The 22,583-nt window shown below is 43.0% G+C and overlaps 1 protein-coding gene across 1 annotated transcript; it reads left to right on the top strand.

Moving 5' to 3' along the window:
- The first annotated feature begins 558 nt into the window (after nucleotides 1–558).
- Hao2 (hydroxyacid oxidase 2) lies at nucleotides 559–21,030 on the top strand. Its single transcript, XM_057793779.1, has 8 exons — nucleotides 559–617; nucleotides 8,758–8,896; nucleotides 9,923–10,074; nucleotides 10,988–11,271; nucleotides 12,650–12,859; nucleotides 18,955–19,113; nucleotides 19,419–19,488; nucleotides 20,649–21,030. Exons 2-8 carry the CDS (start codon nucleotides 8,766–8,768, stop codon nucleotides 20,702–20,704), a joined length of 1,062 nt encoding a protein of 353 aa, XP_057649762.1. The 5' UTR covers nucleotides 559–617; nucleotides 8,758–8,765; the 3' UTR covers nucleotides 20,705–21,030.
- Nucleotides 21,031–22,583: the final 1,553 nt, after the last annotated feature.

Here is a 22,583-nt window from a genome sequence, read left to right as displayed (position 1 = left end):
GAAGCTTAAGAGTCATCTTCCCAGGCTGGAGAAAAGGATCAGAGGTTGAAGCACTGGCTGCTCTTCCAGAGGTCCTGAGTTCAAGTCTCAGCAACCACATATATGGTGGCTCACAATCATCTAGAATGAGATCTGATGCCCTCTTCTGGCATGTAGGCGTGCAGGCAGGCAAAACATAATAAATAAACCTTTTTATTTAAAAAAAAAATCATCTTTCCATAAGCTGCTTTATGGAACAAAAGACTGTGGTCCAAGAGGTAATGGGAGATGTCAATCAAAACACTGCCTACAGTCCAGGTAATCAGGTATCAGAGCCAACAGCCCGTATACTCCAGAGCTCTTTACAAAAGGCTGAAATTGCTGCGGGAAATTCCCGGATTAACAGCAGGCTGCTTTGAAAGCATTTTTAAGATAGGATTGCCATCTAGTGGTCAGAAAGTTATCATTTCCCCTCCAAGCAGATAAAGGGGAAAGCAGGTAAAGTAGGGAAAGTTTGGGAAAGCCAGCAGGAAGTGTTTCTTTTTCTCGCACACTGCAGAGGCAGAAGAGGGTCAGGTCTCACTGCTATGACCATCAGAAGATCTTGAAGTTTTGCTATGGTCGTGTGGGGGAGCAAGGTAGGTTTAGCGCCCAATTTTGCTTACTAGTGTATGTGTCCGTCACTTTTTTTTTTCCATTGCTATGATAAAATATCTAGCAGAAACAATGTAAGGAGGGGAGGCTTTGTTTGGGATCACTCTCTAAAGGGGGTTACATTCCATTATGGTGGCAGCAGAAGGTGGCTGGTCACGCCGCTGTATCCACAACCAGGAAACAAAATGGTGAATGCTGGCGTCCTCTCTCTCTCTCCCTCTCTCTTCCTATCCCTCTCTCCCTCTCTCCTTTTCTCCCCCTCTCCCCCCTCCCCCTTTCTCTCATTTGGTTTGGTTTTGTTCTGTTCTGCTCTCTTCTGTTTGAACAGGGCTTTACACTATTGCTATACAAACCTTGACCTCACTATGCGGTCCAGGTTGGCCCTGAAATTCTGACAACCCACCTGCCTTGGCCACTGGATTACCAACATTGCAGGCAGGAGCCACACATCCAACTTGTTTTCCCTGTTTGACTGAGTCTGGGGTCACAGATCTCCAGCCTTCTGGACAGATTCCTTCACATCACTTAAGCTTCTGTGGAAGCACCCATATACAGACACACCCCGAAGGGCATCGCCCAGGTGAGCCTAAATCCCATCAAGTTGAAGGTCAAGATTAATCCCAACACTGATAGACGATTATGAGCAGGTTAATTAACCTCATCTATTGTTCTGTGAAATGGGGAAAACAACCACGTGCCCGGTGAGGCAATCAAATAAAACATTTATAGAATGTGTCTGGTGTATTGTAACCACTTAAAATGGTACATACTCCCGTGATACAAAAACAGCTCATAACAACTGGGGTAGAAGAAGAGAGGGAGGACCTGGGCAATCGATGAGTTAATAAATCAATAAATCCTGAAGGAACCCCCCACAGGACTGTTCTGAGGGAATCAGCCTTTCTTTTCTGAATATAGTTTCATTTCCTCTTCAATCTGTCACCCTGCTTCACCAAGTCATGTTGTGCACACATGATTTCGCCCTGTCTCCTGCATTAATTTGATTGTCTAGTTCAGTATGTAGAACTCAACACTGTTCTTCCCTTGCTCTGTCCTGGATCCTCACTACCTTCCTGCCCATAGGAAGCTATTATCTGCTCTCCTATCTGCCTACCACCTCCCAGGCAGAGGCCTCCTTTCTCCAGTGCAGGTTTTTTTTTAAAGCCTCTCCATGTAATCACCCCTATCTTTCCACTAGCCATCTCTGAACAGGTGCTTGAAAGCAAACAAGCAAACTTTATCTCAAAGTTTAATCTTACAACAAATTTCAGGATCCTTGTAACACTGGTAAACAACTAGTTTGGGGAGCAAACATTACAAAACCACTCGAGATCATGTCAAACTCAACTTTGACCTGGACTAGTTATTTAGTACTTCCCTGATAACTGTTTCACTGAAAGGTTAATATTTATTCTTGAATATCATTTACCCCTGCGCTGGGCAGTGAGCCACCATACCAGGCTCTGCATGGCTACCTCTCCATACTGCTATTCCTGGTTATTGGAAGACCTTAGAATCAGGTTTGTCTTGGGTTATTGTCTATGTGCTTGGAACCTGGGGAGAAGACAGCATAGCAGGTGAGATTCTACCTAGGGTTGGCATTTGCGGGAGGCATATTGAGAGCTTGGCAATGAGTGGAACATCGAGATAGGTGGCAGAGATCCCTTCAGGCATTGCCAGAGGAAGCTGTAGCATCAAAAAGTCTGTGGGCAGAAAAGGTTCAGTCTGGTTAATTTAAACTTGGAGATGGTAGAATGTGTTTGGACCCTAGGGACAAATCAATCAAAATATGTTCACGTAAAAGGATTCTGATAACCCATAAGGTCCTTGTCCTTAGATGTGCTTAGGAAATGGAACATTGGCCACACAGTAACAAGACTAGCTTGTTTGGGTTGCACTTAGCTCCCAAATAAATCTACAGATCAATCTGGGAAGATCTAGAAAGAACAGGAACCAAGACAGGGTGCTATTGGCATATAGATAGCCAATAGTTGAATGGAATTGATGACTTGAGGATCAGATCAAAAGGAAAGGTTTTTTTTTTTTATGTTCTTTTGTATTTCCCAGAATACAATCTCCCAAAGCCTTTACTAGGAACCAGTCTGTAATTCTGTATTTTACTAAATCCTTTTGCTCTCACGAGAACCCTGAGGTAGATAGTGATGTCCTGATTTTATACCTCAGTAACTACCAGAACTTGTACAAATGATAGCGGTCAACACCCGAGGTCCCGTTTGAGAAGCAATGGAGATTTCCCCCATATGTCCAGTAGCTTCCCCTAGAAAAGAACTCATATTCATCTCTAAACTGAGATGAAATGCTCCCATCTTCAACCTTGGCTGTGAATGTCTTGAGAGCTGAGACAGAAAAACTACAGTTTTTCAATTTAATTCCCAGTACTTAGGACAGCACTTAGATATCTAGTTTAAAGCTTGTTGCTGTTATAAAAATATATTCTGAACATCAGTGAATTAACACAAAAATGTGTATGTACAAATAATACAGATTTGTTCATTTAAAATTATCTTACATACAAGATTGCCCCTTTCCAAATAGAGATTTGGAAACCCAAATCTCTGCCTTTATCTCAAAGCTGTGGCTTTTGGAAGACGGGGCCCCTTCATGGCTGTCTGTAGCAGCAGAAAAGAAGTGTACTGAATCTTACCAGCGACCTAGCACAAGTCATGCCTGTACCAAGCCTGTTTGGCAGAGCTAGCCATATAATCCCAACTCTTCTTAAACAACTGGGAAATGTTAGTAGTCTAGGAAGCAATAAGTGATACAGATACACTAGTGGAATATTAGTGGATGTATTATAGGACACCCTGGGGGTGAATGTCAGATCTGAAAATAAAGTTCACTTGTACCTTGTTCATAGTCTGAAGGTCATTTTGTACATTGTGGTTTGACCTGCATGCCACTGTGTGACATCGGGAATGGAATAGCATCATGTTGGCTCTCAGTTTTAGGTTTTGGAGCATTTGGGATTTCTAACTCCTCAATCTGTGATGAAGAGAAACCATTTGTGTAACTTCTGTCTGTTTGCACACCCTATCCGGAGCAAACAGAGGCCAGGCAGCGATCTCATGGACACGTCTCCCAGTGGCTTGAGTTTGTGAGAACTGACCAAGTTCACCACGTGCTAAACAGCAGGTGCCCTGTTTCCTCCATTTGCTGGTCCATGTGGCTTCAAGGACAAGAGGAGAAAGTCATTTTTTGAGATCTACAATTAAACTCTTACATCACGTTGTATAGTGAGCATCAAATGCAGTGACATGCAGAAGAAGGTTTTGTAAGGTGTTGAGATGGAGCCGGATGAGTGTTTTTGTTTAGTTGGTAGCTTGGCAACTTGTCTGCTTATCTAGTAGCTTCTACTTCCTGATAGAGTTGTGATGTTGCCAGGTGAAGTGAGATGCTGTATATGACTATGACATTTCAAATATCTAACCAGTGAGTCACATAAAGTGTACATAAAGCGTATGTGTACAAATAAGGTATTCGCCAACACCTTCACTATGAACCGCTTTTGGCAATAGACATTTTCTTCTTTTCAGAGTGATCAGCAGCCAGGAACTGAAGTAAGAACTAGCTACTAGATGTGCGGTTTTGTAAGGAGTCTTTTGTTCTTTCTCTCACTTGCAAAATGGAGGATAATAATATTTTCTTTTGAGAATGGCAAAAAGCATTGAAACACTAGTGAACATTAGCTACTCACACAGTGTGCTGAGTGTCACGGAGCGCTAGGAAAACTGCCACAATGTATTGCCAACATCATCATCGTTGTTGTTGTTGCTGCTGTTGTAAGGAAACCATCATATTGTTCCAAACACACACAATAAAATTCTCTCATTGCTTAACTGAATCAGGAAATCCCCTCAACATCCTAAACATGCTATCTGTGTCTCTAATACCTACAGGAAGCAAACAGTTAACAACATACATGGGCATCAACGCTCTACTTGGGAGATATTCCTTTGGAGCTCAGAACATATTTTTCCCATAGACAAAATGATGTTAAAATAGTGATTGGATTCTAAGTGACAGAAAACACCCACTTGATTAGCAAAGTTTCTGAAAAAGGGCATAGTCGCAATACAAAATGCTACAAAGCAAGGTTGTTGTGTTGGTAGTCATTATTCAACACGGAGAACAATAAAAATTATTTTATACATAATTTATTTCTCATGAATGTTGATTGCAGAGAACAGCAATCTTAATTGCTGACACCACAGAGGGAAGGAGAAGTTAACAGAAAGGTAAGTAAGGACTGCAAAGATGCTCCTGAGAGTGTGTTCTAGGGCTCTGGGGTGAGCGTGTCCCAGAGTTGTGATATGCAAGCCCCTAGAGCAGAATACAAGCATGAATCAGTGAGTTCGTTGCACTGATTCTCTCTGCAGTGCAGAGAGAATTCAGAAACACCCAGCTAGCACACTCTCCGAGGCAGCACACGGTCACAGGACAAGAAAGGAAGTGACACGACAGAGGTGTACAAGACAATGAGCGTGGTTGAGGGTCACTGGGGCGAAGGGGAGAAAGTACCATCTTATAAAACAAATGAGCATCATGGCCTGAGAGGGTCCTGTGCCTTTAACATGAGGGCCTGGAGATTCGACCAGAACTGCTTTTATGGTCTCTGAAACCGCTGACTTAATAGATACCTCTGCATCCTCATTTTCAAAGAAATGTGACATTCTGTTTTCCTGTGCTGGAACACTCCTTCGCTGTTACTACTCTGAGGGCAGACCTGTTACTTATCCAGTCCTTCTCCTGTTAGTTACTCTCCTGTTTTCTTGTCCTGAGGCTTCCCTTGCCTAGTTTCAGGACTATTATCCCTCGTGATCTTGTGACCCACGCTGTTTCCCCAAGGGATCAAGCCCTCAATCATAGGGGGCTTTGTGCCTAAAGCGTGCAGAGCCCCATCCTGCTATCTTCTCCCTAAATAACTCAGCTATGAATTTATTGCTGCTCTTTTACAAGATAACTGCTGTGGATAAAGGCTTTGAAGATCACCCTGCCTTTTGCAACATCTATCCTTGAGGTTGAGACAGAGTTTTAGCCAACCTTGGACCCTATAATCTTCCAAACTGCAGCCTTGATTTTATCTTTGACATTCTAAATCTTGGCCTAAATTCTAAATTCCAAGAGACCAGGTCAAAGGACCTTGAAGGACAGTTCCTGAATTACCACAGAAGCCTTCAGTGAGGTAAACTGTTCCCCTCCACTCTCTCACCCCATGTCTCTCAGTATCCCCATGATTCTAACCTTGTTCCTCACAGAGAACCCCAGAGTTTTCCATCCAAATGCAAAATCTGACACTCCAGTCTCTCAAGTAACAGCAACTCATAAAATCTTCAGAGGCTCTGTCTAGGTTGATTGACCCAGTTCCCAGCGGCAAAAGACGCATGGTCTAGGATATGGATCAGATCCCATTATCACCCTAACAAAACAAGGTCTTCCTCCTCAGGAGAGTCAGCTCCGGTTGGCATCTTGTGTCAGGGATCAGCATTTGAACATCAAACCAAGCAGCAGGTACCCTGAACATCCTTGCTCTTGGATTCCCATGTCGTCACTCATTTCCAACATTTTCTTAAATGTAATTTAACATGTAATTTATTTTACACTAAATTCATATTTCAAAATACTTTAATGACAATGTTGCTCTTTACTGTTGAATTGGAAGTGAGCATCTCTCTTTGGGGGACTAGCAGGAGATAAAGTTCCCAAGTCATTCCCTGCACTATTTTACTGTCTAATCATCCACAAGTTTTCTATTTTCTGAGCCTCAGTCTGTCTGAATCCAAAAGAAAGAGATTAATAGCCCCTTAGCTTTGATGCCTCTGTCTGCTCAACAGAGATGCTGACAGCTCCTAGTAGACAGAAAGATCAGAAGGGTATGTGAAAACAGACAGCTTTGCTTACACTGAAGGATGCTGAGACTAATGTGTCATTGTCAAACAGTTTTCAAATTCCATAATCACCGTACTATAAACAAGTAACAGAACTGCTTCTCTTGGATTATACTCCAGCTCTGTGCAGTTTCTATGCTAGATATGTTCACAAGAACCCGGCCATGGGCATTTAATGTGTAAGATGCCAACCATCAAAATCTGCTGAAATTTTACCCCCCGTCAAAGCAGAGACATGGCTCACAGAGGGATTCTAAATTGAGGTAATTTTCAGTCTACACAGTAATTTGGTGCCGTACTATCCTAAAGCCAAGAGGTATAGTACGTAGATGAGTGGATTCACCAGGAGAATGCACAGAACTCAGCATAGAGTTGAGGATTTGAGTTGTTTTAGTGAAAAGAAGCAAAGGGAAGTTAGGACAGGGAAAGGTCTGGAAAGAAATAAAACAAGTATAAAGATCCAAAAGGTGCATTGAATCCTCTAATGCCATGATGAGATGCACTCGGGATTGGCCTACAGGCTCATGTTGGGGGCTGGTCATATGATCACCTTCCATTCCAAAGTCCTAGGTTCCTAGTAGGAAAGCATGTGTTTAGCATAAATCATTGAAAAAAACAGTTCAGATACACTAAATCTCTCTTATCAGGCCTTGCTGATATAAAAGCTTCTAGCTAGCCATAAACCAAGACCTAACCTTGAAAGCAGGTCTTCTGAGCAATAACATTCTAGGGGGCTGCTATCTTCACTTTTCTATGCACGCAGAATTACGAACAAGAAAATGCAAGTTAGTTGGGTGTTAATTCATCGGCCAAGGGTTTCTGTACTGTTTTTGTTTGTTCGTTTGATACATCAGTGAGTGAGGTAGGTAGGGCTGAGTTAACTATGGCTGCTGAATTTTGTCAGATTAACTCATACTAAGTAGCTTCCCACCCATCCACTGACAAGGTCATCTATGCAAAGTTCTCTAAAGGCCAGTGCCTCTTCCTAACCTCCACCTAAGGCTTCCACTTCCCTGAGACCCTGGTCTTTCACAAAACTTCTCTTCAGCCTCTTAGGTAGGAATTAGGTGGTACTTCTCTGTTGGACTTGCCCAGTCTCTTTCCTTACTCCAATTGCCCTCAGGCCAGTTCTGCCTCATTTCTACCCAAGTCAAGGTATTCAGCACCCCATATTTTCATCTGCCTTATTGGTCCTTTGCCATTCTGGTTGAAGAGTGAGTTTCTGAGAAGTATACCTTCCCCTCAGCCTATAACTTAAAAGTCCTTTGGTTTCTGCCTTTAGGCTTGGGGTAATTTTTACACTATTGTGTCCCGCATTAGGGTTAGCTAGAGCTTTAAAGTTTGCCTTTCCCCTCCTTTCCTTCTAGAATCTTCTCACATGAGAGCCCTGGATGCTGCAACCAACCCCAGAGTCTCAGCATCTTTGCAGCTACTGATCTCACTGCCCTTGTTCCTATTGGAGAAGTTACTGGCACCCCCTAAAGTCTGTACTCTCGGCCCCTCCTTTGTGTTTGTATCAGAAGTACCATGTACTGTTTGCAGGGTTCAGATCATGGATGGCAATAAATGGGAATAAAATGTCTCCTTGGCAAAGAGGTAGAAGGTGGTGACACTTTGGCAACTTCCTAATCACCCAGGCAATAAGTAACTAGAGTCAATTGCTTTCATTACGTTGTCCACACCTTGGGTAATTCAGATATCCTGGGATTCCTGGAAGTTCTCACTTGATCTCAGCTCAGACAGGAGTTTTCAAACAGTGATATGAATGCCAAATAAAAGCAAGGCCACTGAGACGTGAAGCTAATCAGGCTGTTAGGAGGCAGTTCCTGGTCAGGGCAAGTGAGGTGAAATGGGCACCTGGAGACACAAGGAGCGCAAAGAAACTTGCATTTCAGGAAGACCCCAGCCACCTGGAAGGAGATGAGGAGGCACAAGACTCTTGGAGGAGGGTGGTAATCTCTTAAGATGTGGGACAATCTCAATACAATCTCCATGTCAGCCATGGTAGACATTTAGAAGAACGAATAATCAGGTGTTGGGAGTGACCCTGAAAGGATGGAGGTCTTCCGGTTGGGGGGTCAGCAGTAAAGGCATGCAGTTAGAGAACACCAAAATACAGGTGTTACATCTAGACGGCTTCACACTCTGGTCTCCCTTTAGCCTCCCTTTTATGGCCAAAGTGTTCTCACTGGGTTTGTTCGGGTTTTGTCTTTCGAAGGTCCGGAAATGTCTTTCGTGTGCTTGGCAGACTTTAAGGCACATGCACGTGAGCAGCTATCGAAGTCGTCGTGGGACTTTATTGAAGGAGCAGCTGATGAGGGCATCACATACGAGGACAACATCGCCGCATTTAGAAGGTCTTCCCTTTGCCCTTTCTGTTGTCACCCTGATGTGCTTTGCAGGAGAGCTCCTTAGATGGTGACCATTCTAGTGTCTGCCTTTAGCAACACAGCATATACAGGAACTCGGCTGGCTTCTGTCCTGGTTTATTGTGGTGTGGGGATGAGGCATAGGGAGCGGGGGAGATGTTTTGTGGAGAGAATCTGTCTTACAGCTAGGGCAAGTGAGTTATCAGTTCTCTGAGTGCCAGTAACTTTGTGACATGTCAAAATGGAGCAGGACCTGCCTGCGTGCCCAGCAGGGAAACCTGCATGTAGTTCCAGAGCTCTCGAACTCCTAAAACCTCCCCGCCTTGGAGGATGAAAATGTGAAAGATGGAAAAGGTCTCAAGTTTGGAGAAAATAAGATCAAGGGGTGTCTAGGGATGATGGAAGATTGCTTCCGGTGAGAACTGGACTTGCAAACCAAGGGCAGGAGCATATGTCAATTGACAATAGCTAAAGCCAAGTTTCCATTTGCCATAAAACAATGTTTTAGGTGTTATTTGTGAATTAGTCTACCTTCCCTAAAGCAGTATGTAAGTCAAATGAATTAGTCTCCTGGGGCAGCGGGGGGGTGGGGAGGGGGAAGGGATGATAACATGATTGTTTTCTAGGATTTGGATGCTTTCAATTGCCTTGTGATGCCTAAAATTCCTTCCCTCCTTTTCTTTCCCTGTCTAGTCTTTGCTGATAAAGACTAAATTAAGTATCTAAGCACTGAGTGGCAAATCAGCCACAGAAACAGGACTCTTAACAGAGCAAGACAGGCTAAGGGGGACCTCTGGTTCAATGACATCTCAGAAGTTACCTGGTTAATGTGGGGCAAATGGTTGCCTGGCAATTATTCTCCTCCTGAGCCTACACTGGCTTATTCAAGATCAGCCCACTGATCCCACGAAAATCTAAGCTCCAAGTCTGCTTAGGCCTGCATTGGGAATCAGAGTCCCAGCTGCAAAAAGCATCACCATGCTAGAGAATAATCCACCGCATTGTCTAGTGCAGAATCCGCCTCCGCCCCCGATACCTGAGAGATGTGTCAGTGGTGGACACCAGGACCACAATCCAAGGGCAGGAGATCCAGGCCCCCATCTGCATCTCTCCCACAGCTTTTCACTCCATCGCCTGGCCAGATGGAGAGAGGAGCACAGCCAGAGGTAGGAATCATCCCACAGGAAGGCTTCCTTTCCAGGAGGCCACAGGAGGCCACAAGAGACTGGGGGGTGGGGGGACTCACCCAGAAGAAGTGGCAGGAAGCATCAAAACTTCTTACAAAAAGGCCTTAGGGGCATCAATCTTGTTGGAATTAAGTGGGAAATGTCTTTGATCTCAGCTCTTGGAAATAAGAAACAGGAGACTCTCTGTGAGTTCAAGGCCAGCCTGGTACAGAGTGAGCCAAAGCTACACAAAGAAACCCTGTCTTTAAAAAAAAAAAAAGATTGTAAAGGGATTGCTTAAGCCATTACATAACATTGCATGTAGATTGTAAAAATACATGCATTGGCATTAATTTTTGATTACACCAAATTCTCTGGTCAGTGATATACCTTCATAATAAGATTACCCTGCTGGGGAGACACCCTGAAATGAAGACAGCAGGAAGTGAGAAAGAATAGTTCAGTAGCCATGATGTGTATTAATACCTTTCCATTTGACAAACAAAGCCACATAGAAGAGGAGGAATGGGGCTGAGTCTTCTCCCTCTCAGATAGGCATGTCTTCCACTACAAAGCATGGGATTTCGCAGTGGGGCATCTTCCAGGTCTAAATCGCCTCCTTTCCACAAAGGGATTCCTAGGAGGTTTGCTTTCCTGCTCGAAAGTGTAGCACACCCAATGGTAGCTCTGGGGGATTCATTGATGTCTCCTGTTAGAAAATCCTCAATATCATAAACAAGATTTACAGAGTAGCCTATGCAGAAGAGAACACAACACCAGGCCTCTCTATTGACCCAAACCCTGTGGGGAGGTAGAATGAACGGGGCAGTCCCTCCACTCACCGGGAAACCTGGCCAGTGGCTAGTTCAGACAACTCTGCTTTCCAAACTGGGTCCCACCTCCTGCTTTGCAGCTGCTCAGGAAGCCAACGTCTGCTATGTCACCAGCACTTATGCCAGCTGTCCCCTGGAAGACATTGTTGCAGCTGCCCCTAGAGGCCTCCGATGGTTCCAACTCTACGTACAGTCAGATTGGGAGCTCAACAAACAGCTGATTCGAAGAGTAGAAGCCCTGGGTTTCAAAGCTTTGGTGATCACTGTAGATGTACCAGTAGGTGCCAAAAGGCGACAGGACATAAGAAACCAACTCAATTTAGTGGCAAACTTAATGCGGATGGACCTCCGATCACCTGAAGAGGTGAGAAAGATAACAGACTCGGAGGGCATTACTTCTAAGCAGTGTTTACAATAAAAAGAACCCCTTATTGTCCCTCCCTTTTCTTCCTCCTCCTTCCCTCGCTCCTTCCTTCCCTCACCCATCTCTTCCTTTCTCCCTCCTGCCTTCTTTTCCATGAATATTTCCCCCTACCTGCCTTGTTGTGGGGGAGCAGGAGGGGACCTGATACCTGGTTTTAGCTGCCCACAGCTTCCAGGCAGAATTGAAGACCAAATGCGCATCTCTGAAGCTGTTCAGGCTGTCATCAGAGACTTCAGCTAGGCCTGATGTTGGGAGATTGGTATGTGTGTGTGGGGGGGGGGGGAGGGATCTTGGAGAGTTGTGCAGGAACTGGAAAGCACACTAAAGTAGTCATATAATATTTTCTATTTTGTATCTGAAAGTGTTTGTTTGGCACGGAATAGACAGACAAACTGACTCTCGGGAGAGGACCCTGCAGCACAGGTGCACAGCTAGCTTAGTCCAGACAGTTGGGACCCCACTCTGCTCCCTTGAAAACTTCAAACTCCTCCAGAAGCATCAGGGCACTGCAGCACATGTTTTGGAAGCCTCTCAATAAAGGACAACAAGGGACACTTCCTTCATTACATTCTAACTATTGAAAAAGATGTCATGCCCTTGAGAGTGAAAATCAGGGCCACAGCGATAAGGGCCTTTTCAGCCTGTGGGCAGCTATGATTCCTCTGGGTATCCTTGGATTAAGAGATGCGTCAAAATTTAAGGATATCTGCTGCATGCTGAGAGCCAAGGCCAGATAAAAGGCAATGCCTAGTTTAAGGTTCTAATTGCTTTGGTTTTATTAGTTTTCTTAGCTCAACCATAAAATGTCAAAGTCTCTCGGCAGTGGTGGTGCACATTTTTAACCCCAGCACTCAGGAGGAGAGATGGGCAGATCTCTGTAATTTTGAGGCCAGCCTGGTCTACAAAGCAAGTTCCAGGATAGCCAGAGTTGTTACGTGAGAAACCTGTCTCAAAAAAAAAAAAAAAGAAAGAAAGAAAGAAAATCTCAAAATGACCCATACTGTTTTTTTTTCCTTATCCATCTCACATACTAAACTCCACACCCTTTTAAAGTATAGATTTGTCTTATCTGTCATTGTTTCTTCATATCCTAGAATAATTATCAAACAAAGACATTGATTAACGGTCAGTGAACACGTCATTGAAGCAGAATTTCTTTATACAACTTTTGTGAGAAGAAGGAGCTAGAACCAGAGCTGGGTAGCTTTGCTCAGGTCTCACAGCTTACAAATAATATCGCCCCCAGTGCACTGATCTTCTGAGTGGCTCTGGTGGTGTGAGCATTTGGGACTAACATTTATCTTCCCATTCCCTACAGAGAAATTCCACGCTTCCTGCCCCCACATCTTTGCCAACTACATCTTTCTGCTGGAATGACCTCTTCTCGATTCAGAGTATAACTCGATTGCCCATTATCCTCAAGGGGATTTTGACGAAAGAGGATGCAGAGTTAGCAGTGAAACACAATGTCCAAGGCATCATTGTTTCCAACCACGGTGGCAGGCAGCTTGACGAGGTTCCTGCTTCAGTAAGTAGGGTGATTTCCGAGGGGTGTGTCTGAATGCTCTATGCATGGCTACATCAAAGCCCCCTACTAAATCTGCTGCACATTGTCCTCCCTTATCAGGGCTAGTGCTTATAGATTTGAAGGATGGTTAATAACTAATAACAGCCTAATGTACACATGACTATTTTTTTAAAGATTTTATTTATTTATTATGTATACAACATTCTGCCTCCATGTATGCCTACAGGCCAGAAGAGGGCGCCAGATCTCATTACAGATGGTTATGAGCCACCATGTGGTTGCTGGGAATTGAACTCAGGTCCTCTGGAAGAACAGTCAATGCTCTTAACCACTGAGCCATCACTCCAGCCCCCCTATTTTTGTAAATTGTATGTGTCACATACCTAAATTCTGTGGCACTGCTGCAAAATAGATATATCCTAATTTTACAGTTAGGATACAGGAGTTTACAGACATCAGCTAACGTGTAAAGTTCGCAGTAGTGAATGAGATGTTCAAAAGGCATTGAGGCCCCTGTCATCAGCCAGCAGTGATCCGATTAAAGCATATGTGTCTTCATGGATTTTTAGAAATCTCAAGACGTCCTATCTGATACAATGTAGGAAGGAGCAGCACCTCAAGTGGACACAAAAGTGTTTTTCAACATGGATCTGAAATGAACTGATTCACTAGTGCATAGCACACTGACGAATCCTTTATGCAAATCTCTAGCAGCTTACATTAGCCCGCCAATGTGTGTCTGTTCTGCGTGGTACTCGAGAGTGAGAAAATGAGAAAAGGGAAGTAGGGAAGGAGACTTTAAATGGAGATCAGCTGTTAATTTGTCTTTGAAGATCTATTTACACTCTTTTTCCCAAAGGCACTTCTCATTCAACAGAAGGAAAACTTTTTCCTCCCCAATTCCTTTTACCTCTTATAAAAATATCCATGAACAAAAGGAAATGATTTTTTTAAAGAACACCCCTATCAAGATATCTTTCATTGCTCTCCCACTCCATCCCTCCCCCAACCAACCATCCCATTCCCACATCTTCTTATCTCCTGTCCTTTCCCCTTTACCCCCACCCCAGTCCCCAGTGTACCCAGGAGATCTCATCTCTTTCCCCCTCCCAGGATGATCAGTGTGTCCCTCTTAGGGTCCTCCTTGTTATCTAGCTTCTCTGGAGCTATGGATTGTGGTTTGGTTATCCTAAACATCTAGTATCCACTTATGAGTGAGTACATACCATATTTGTTTTCCTGGACCTAGGTTACACCATTCAGGGTGATTTTTTTCTAGTTCTATCCATTTGCCTGAAAATTTCATATTGTCTTTGTTTTTAACAGCTGAGTAATACTCCTTTGTGTAAATGTATCACATTTTCTTTATCCATTCTCTAGTTGAGGGGCATCTAGGTTGTTTTCAGGTTCTGGTTATTATGAATAATGCTGCTATGAACATAGCTGAGCAAGTGTCATTGTGGTATGATTAAGCATCCTTTGGCTATATGCCCAAGTAAGGAATTTCTGGGTCTTAAGGTAGATTGATTCCCAATTTTCTGAGAAACCACCACACTGATTTCCAAAGTGGCTGTACAGTTTGGACTCATACCAGCAGAGGAGGAGTGTTCCCCTGACTCCACATCCTCTCCAGCATAGACTGTCTTCAGTGTTTATGATATTAGTCATTCTGACAGGTGTAAGGCAGTATCTCAGAGTCATTTTGATTTACATTTCCCCGGTAAGGATGCTGAACAATTTCTTAAATGTCTTACAACCATTTGAGATCCTTCTATGTCGGGAACCACCTTTTGGGGGTGACTTCTGCTGTGATCCTAGCCGTAGCTGGTTGGTATATTCCAGGGTAGGAGCTTGAGGATTAGAAATGTTAGGTAAGAGGAAGGGAGATAAGAAAGAAACACAAAGGCCAGCATCAGGAGGGTCATTCGGTGAACACTGAACTCAGGGAATACTCGCCTCATTTACCCACATGCTTGTATATTTCACTCCAAAATGGGAGGGGGAAGGCAACAGGCTTCATGACCATGAAGCAAGGAATAGTCTTGAACTCGCCAACCTTTGGTCCAGATGGAGCAGGTCTACTTCAACACTCAAAATACCAGTTAGCCACACCCTAGGCCAGAATCGCTCGTTTGTAGCCACACCTGTTGTTAATAACATTGAGAGCAAAAATCAGCTCCAGCTCTTTTACCTTCAGACAAGGTGGAATCGGCTCATGTCTTTCGGTCTCCACACTTCTGCTGAGATTTCTCTGTTTAGATCTGTACTCTGCTTTTAAATAGGATTGTTTGGTATTTTGATGTCTAGTTTCTTGAGTTCTTTATGTATTTTGAAGATCAACCCTCTGTCAGGTTGAGGAGTAGATGGGGGTGAGCTAGGGGAGGTGAGAGAGAGGGAGGAATTGTGGTTGGTATATAAAATGGATAAAAAATTAAGAAAAATAATAAATATACGTATGACCATTGATGCAGTGTGAGGAAGGATAGACTGGAATTTGATTTCTTAAATTGGTGCTAGTCTGGTTTTCTCTCTGGAAAAGCAGAATTGAATCAAAATTAAAATGGCTCTAAAGTTATATGCAGAAAATAAATAAAACTAAGGAAATGTTAGTTAAAACTGTTGGAAATCTACATGAGTGTAAGGAATAGAGTTTCAAATTCTATTTCAAATGGAATTTATAGTAGTTTCATCAAGTGACTTTCACTTTCTTCTCTTCATAGGCTTTGTTTCCAGTAAAATAAAAATATAAACACACACAAAAAATAGAAATAATAAAATATCTAATAAAAATAGATCTTTTGCTTTAAAATATATATATTAATATGTTTCATAATTTCCTTCTATTCAGTTGCCATTGTATTAGCCATGTACTTTTATTCATAAGTCTCTCTTCTTTTTAATGTTGTGTTATGTATGGACAATTTATATAATCAACCCCTTATAGTTGAACATCTGTATTAATTCCAGTATTTCCTACTTTGTTTTTTTTGGTTTGGTTTGTTTGTTGTTTGATTGAGATAAGGTTGCACCATGTAGCCCATATTAGTTTTGGATTCTCTGTCTTCCCACCTCTGTTTCCTGAGTGTGGAAATTACAGGCAGGCACCACTATATCTGACTTCGTTTTAAAAAAATATTCTAAACAATACATCGAACACACCTAAAACCTTAAGTGTGTTCTTGATTAATTCTTTAGAAGATAGATTCTAAGATTGGGGAATCCCAAAGCTGCTCTAGCTGGGCTCTGGGGCTTGTGGAGCCAAGTGACTTTAGTTGCCCATCACTCCTTCCCTAGCAGGCCCTGCCTATTGAGAACAGTGGAATGCCAGGCCTGTGTGGAGAAAGGCTTACTCTGCTGGGCCTCTCAGTGAAGCTGGATTGAGGGGTGTAGCTGTGCCTTTCAAGGCAGGAGATGATAATGGGAACAGGGGACTGGAAATGGGCCTTTCACTTCCAGGGTCTGGTGTACAAATCTGGCCCACTGGCTGAGTGAATAGAGCTTCATTGTTAATAATGGGTGGGTTTGGTATCTGCTTTTTTCGATTTCTCCTCATATATTGACTTTCAATGAGCAAAGCATTTGACGCAACTAACCAAGCCAAATCCTCAGTGGAGATTGCCTTGAGATAACACTCCTTTCTCTGAGCAGTGACTCAAGCCAAGAGTGCTGAGCCAACAAGGAGATTAGGTTAAGGACCAGAATGTAGCTTTGGGTTTTAACCTTATCAACACCTCTGTCTCATCAATAAGACTGAGCAAGGCCCCTCACAATTGCATCTTCAAAAGAAAACACTTCAAAGAGATGAGTAAGCCTGTTCTGTGAGTCTCCGTAGAACACGCCGTCCTTGCCCCTAACATGGAACTCTCAACAGACAAATCTCAAATGACCGAAAGACACATAAGGAAATGCTCAACATCCTTAGCCATCAGAGAATCAGAGAAATGCAAATCAAAACAACTCTGAGATTCCATCTTATACCTGTAAGAATGGCCAAGACCAAAAACACTGATGACAACTTAAGCTGGAGAGGATGTAGGGCAAAGGGAACACTCCTCCATTGCTGGTGGGAGTGCAAACTGGTACAGCTGCTTTGGAAATCAGTATGGCGATTTCTCAGAAAATTAGGAAATAATCTACCTCAAACCCAGCAATAATACTGTTGGATATATATCCAAAAGATACTCAATCATACCACAAGGACATGTGCTCAACTAAGTTCATAACAGCATTATTTGTAATACCCAGAACCTGGAAACAACCTAGATGCCCCTCAACCAAAGAATGAATAAAGAAAATGTGGTACATTTACACAATGGAGTACTACATAGCAGCAAAAAATAATGACAGCTTGAAATTTGCTATGGATGGATCTAGAAAAAAACATATTGAGTGAAGTAACCCAGACCCAGAAAGACAAATGTAATATGTATTCACTAATAAGTGACTTTTAGACATAAAGCAAAGAAAAACCAGCCTACAATTCACAACCCCAGAGAACCTAGACAACAAAGAGGATCCTAAGAGAGACATACATGGATCTAATCTACATGGGAAGGAGAAAAAGACAAGATCTCCTGAGTAAATTGGGAGCCTGGCAGTCACGGGAGAGAGTAGAAGGGGAGAGGAGAGGAAGGAAGGGGAGTAGAGGAAAATGTATAGCTCAATAAAAACAATAAAGAAAAATAAATGTAAGTCATATAAATCCTTCCCTCCCCCCACCAAAAAAAGAAAAGAAAAGAAAACACCGTCTCTGTACTTCCTCCTGGAATCAAGACACAGCATTTTCAGAGGAATTTAGTAAGTGGCCTGTTCTGACTTATTAAAAATGGACTATTCTACGCCCTAGGCTGAAATCAATTTCTACTTTTATTATTTCATGTATTCGCTTTTAAATTTAGTTTTTACATTTATTTATTTATTTAGTGTGTGTTTTCTCACCTGTGTCTGTGTGTATGTGTATGCGCTCACCTATGTGTATATGTGTATGTGTGTGCGTGCTCACTTGTGTGTATGTGTGTCTGTGTGTGCATGCTCACCTGTGTATGTGTGCATGCTTGCTTGTGTGTATATGTCTATGTGTGTACATGTTCACCTATGTGTATATGTGTCTGTGTGTGCATGCTTACCTGTGTGTGTGAGTGTGTGCATGCTCACCTGTGTGTACATGTGTCTGTGTGTGCATGCTCACCTGTGTCTACGACTATGGGTGAGTACAGCAAATGCCTTCACCTGCTGAAACATCTCACAGGCCCTGTTTTTGTTCTGAGAATCTTATGTAGCCCAGGCTGACCCTGAATTTCTGGTTCTCTTCGCCTCTGCTTCCTGAGTTCTGGGCTTCCAAGCACTATCTCTCTTGGCTTTTGCTCTCTACTTCTCAATTACTATCAGCTGCTCTGCTGTGGAAGACTAGAGGGGATTTTATAAATATGCTTATTTCCTTTTCTACAGCATCATAAAAATATTCCAGATCATACTTGGACATGAGTTTTCTCAAGTTATTTCATAGGTCTAGCATACATCCTGTGTTCCCTCCATACCAACATCAAAGGACAAAGTTATTTCATTCATTTTTTTTTTAAATTATGTCTTTACTCAGACTTGGGCAGTTTTTGATGCCTTCCTTTCATAGTGTCAGGGTCTGGTCATATTTATTCTTCTAAAAAAAATTAAAAGACTTGGTGTCAAAGCAGCAGAGGACATCTCTGACTTTGACATCTTAGAAACAGAGATAAGAGAAGGAATCTGAAGAACAACAGGTTCCCTAGGGCCAGGTGAATCCCATGACTGGGAAAACAACCCCCGAATATATAATCAGGAACCACGCAAATTGTCCAACCTGGAGAGGATTGCTAGAAGTCAGAAGCTGGACTGCAGGGGAGATGAAAATGGCTGCAGGAACAATGAGCGGGACTCTTGTTTTGGTCCTCAGGAGGCTCCAGGCCTCAGGAAACTGCAAGCACAGTTGGAGAAAATGTTGAAGGACTTAGAGTTTGCTCGGATGGCCTGGTCCTCTTCTACTTTGGGAGGACATTCATCTCACAACGCCACGAGAAGCTAAGCAGAATCACCTGAATCCTTGTGTCTTTCTTTCTCAGATCGATGCCCTGACAGAAGTGGTGGCTGCCGTCAAAGGGAGAGTTGAAGTGTACATGGATGGTGGGGTTCGAACCGGCAATGATGTGTTGAAGGCGCTGGCCCTTGGGGCTAAGTGCATTTTTCTTGGAAGACCAATCCTTTGGGGCCTTACCTACAAGGTAGGATTGCTAGCAAGAGATTCTGAACTTGGCATTCATTCCCATGGGTGTCTGCCACCCAACTTCCAGTGAAGACACTTGCAAAAGAGTTTCGGGTCGCCTCCGCTTCAGGCCTCTGCAGTGTTGCACATACTTCACCATCCCTCACCCTTCCTTTCCCGCTTTGTTTTCTTTTAGTCCCTACGTAATTCTGCTTTCACCGATTCTATCCTCTCTGCAACAGTACTGACCACACACACAGTTTGCCCCCAACAGGCGGTCAGAATGTTCTATCAAAGCTCTGTCTCTCCCCTCCTACTTTTCAGGGCGAACATGGTGTTCGGGAAGTCTTAAATATTTTAAAAGCAGAGTTCCACACTTCCATGGCCCTTTCAGGTACGTATTCTGTTCGTTGCCCCTTGCTCTCCATTCAGAGCTTCAGGTGGCTGGCTTCCAGACAGAAGCTGAAATCCTTCACTCTGCTTAACCCTGCCTTGATTCTGTAGTTGTCTTGAAGGAAGAACAGGGTAGAAATTGGGAGCTGCTCTCTGGGAGTGGAAACACTGTGCTGGTCTGTAGGTCATGGTCAGTTGCTAAATTAGTGCCCTCTGTGGCTGTCTAAGGCTCTCATCCCTGGTGTGAAAGTTAACCGTTTCCTAACATCTTTTAGGAAAATTATCTCTTGGTGGGTACATTTTTGTGGCACATATGGATGGAGGTGAAGGTGGCTACATCAATTCAGGACCACACAGCCTCTTCCTAAATTCTCTCAGGTTTGCCATCACCAGGGACTGCTTGATGCCCTTTCTCGCAGCTCCCCAAACCACCATGCTGGCCCTGCTGTCTAGATTCTTTCTCAATCCCCATGTGGAAGCCGGCTCTAATCTTCATGGTACATACTAATTAAGGTCTTCCAATAAAGAACGCTCTTTCCTTGGCAGAAACTTCCCTAGGAGGCAATTGCTATGTAGGGAACTCACCCGAACTGCTACGGTATCCTTGAGTCTATTCTTCCTCCCAGACTAGTACACACGGTCTAAGTATACCCACCTTTAGAACTGAGCTAAAGACCAAAGATGGCTAGTGCATGCTGTTAGGTTTTTGGTGCTAAAATAGAGGGGTGTGTGTGTGTGTGTGTTCTTATGTTTTAATCTGGTTATGTGTAAACTATGAGTAACTTGAGATCATTGATTCCCACTGCAACCATACAATGAGAATTCCAGTACTTATTCAATATGAATAACACTTTAGCAAGGTAAGCACAAAGATTAAAGGCTTGTAGCTGCTGCATATCCCATTCCTATGGAGAAAGAGAGGAACACAGGCACACATGGGGGAGACAGAGACAGTGAGAGAGACCCAGACACACACACACACACACACACACACACACACACAGGGGAGAGAGGATGTGCAGGAGCAGGTGTGAAGGCAGCTGCTTCTCTCCAGCTCCTCTTTGGAACGTACATCCAGGCCATCAGATCTACATCCAGTGACCACTCCCTGCTAAGCCCGCTCAGCTGCCTGGCAACAGGCTCACTAAGTGATTCTTTCAGGCTGCCGGTCAGTCACCGAGATCAGTCCAGACCTGATTCGCTTTTCCAGATTATAAAGAAATACTGAGTTGCCTACAAGGGGAAGACAAAACCTCAACGTGACATCCAAGGCTTTTCTTCTTCAGCCCCATCCAATCTAGGAGTTTGAGCCCTGTATCCTCAAAAATACAGAGGAATGGGGAAAAGATACCCAACAGCTCTCACCATCGTGTATGTGGATGAAGGAATAACATCTAATGTTCTATGGATACCTACAGTTGACAACAATTAATTGACTGTGTAAAATAGCCATGGAACAGCAAGAAAGGAGATAGTTAAGTCTGATGTGACATACCAGTTATCTTCATCTGATTATTATGTACATTATACATTATAAAATGCTATGCTGTACCATAATTGTGTGCAATTACTATATATCAATTAAAATAACAATATATGTTCAAAAAGAAATGGGACAGGGTTATCATGATGTCGTTTTACTCATTTCATCCTATAAGATATATTGGGAATTTTTAAACTTTAATCCATATAGTCAAGTCTGAAACATAAAACAGCAGAGACCAAATGAATGTTTGAATTATTCAAGGTTCTGACACAGGATATTATGGAAATTTTATGAACTATTTCCTAATGTCCATTCTAGTTAGTAACTGGCCTCCAAAAAAAATAACAAAAGGAAGATTTTGAAACTCATTTTCAAAACTCTGTGACTAAATTAAAATGAACTATCCCAGTCTTTCACCAATATCTTTATTCTGGCCATATTAGTTTTGTCAAATGAATGTACACCTTTTCAATAAAGTTTATAGACATAAGATAATTGCAAAGATTAAAGTCTGCTACCCAAACTCACACATAAGAAACCAGCCTTACCCATTTCCTGGAGGATATGGCCACGTCTAGACGGGCTTTGCTCCTTCGATCCCTTTTTGGACCAGTGTTTTCTGTATCACAGAACTGCGTGCCAGGCACCATATCTCTCATATTCCCCATTTACATCCCCATAACTTTAGTTCCACCATTCTCATCATCTGAGAATAAGAAGACCTCAGTACTGATCTGCTTCCGTGATTGCCGTACTTAACTTCAGCTCTCAACTTGACATAGACCTAGAGTCCACTGGGAAGAGGGAATTCCAGCTGAAGAACTCCTTCAATCAGATTAGCCTGTACCCATGTCTTGGAAGGATTTTCTTAATTACTAATTGATAAAGGGCCTGGCCTACTGTGTACAGAGCAATCCCTGGGCAGATGAGCCTTGGCTGTATTTAAAAAGCTAGCTAAGCAAGCCAGAGGGCCAAGTCAACCTTCACCCTCTAACTACCTCATAACTAATGAGTAAAACTTGTTCGTGCACCCCTGCTGCTGAATATGCTGTGAAATCTCCTCCATCTTCCCTGATAATAGTCATGCTTTCTGTAATAACTTCAATTTGGCACAACATAGATCATCTCTTCAATCTCAGATTTAGTAGCTGGAGGTTTGATTGAGTTATTGTAGATTTGTTTGCTTCGAGTGGGGAAACAAGGCCAAGCAAGGTGGCACATGCCTTTAATCCCAGTCCTTGGGAAGCAGAGGCAGGCAGATTTCTGTGAGTTCCGTTCAAGGTCACCCTGGCCAACAAAGTGAGTTCTAGGACAGCCAGGGCTATACAGAGAAACACAGTCCTGGAAAGAAAGAAAGAAGAAAGAAGAAAGAAAGAAAGAAAGAAAGAAAGAAAGAAAGAAAGAAAGAAAGAAAGAAAGAAAGAAAGAAAGAAAGAAAGAAAGATTTTTTCTTCTAGGCTCCAACAGATAAATTGAAACTTCTAAAGAAAAAAAACCAAGGCGATTACATAAAGAGAATACCAACTGAGTGCCCCTCATTGCTCAGGAGATGAGCATAAGATGACACCCTGATCCAGAGGGTAATCCTTTCATTTGAGAAAGATATAGCT

This window comes from Chionomys nivalis, chromosome 18 (genome assembly GCF_950005125.1).
Source record: "Chionomys nivalis chromosome 18, mChiNiv1.1, whole genome shotgun sequence".
Taxonomy (NCBI): Eukaryota; Metazoa; Chordata; class Mammalia; order Rodentia; family Cricetidae; genus Chionomys; species Chionomys nivalis.
Note: the sequence above shows the minus strand (reverse complement) of the source record. Positions and strands in the feature narration are given on the sequence as shown.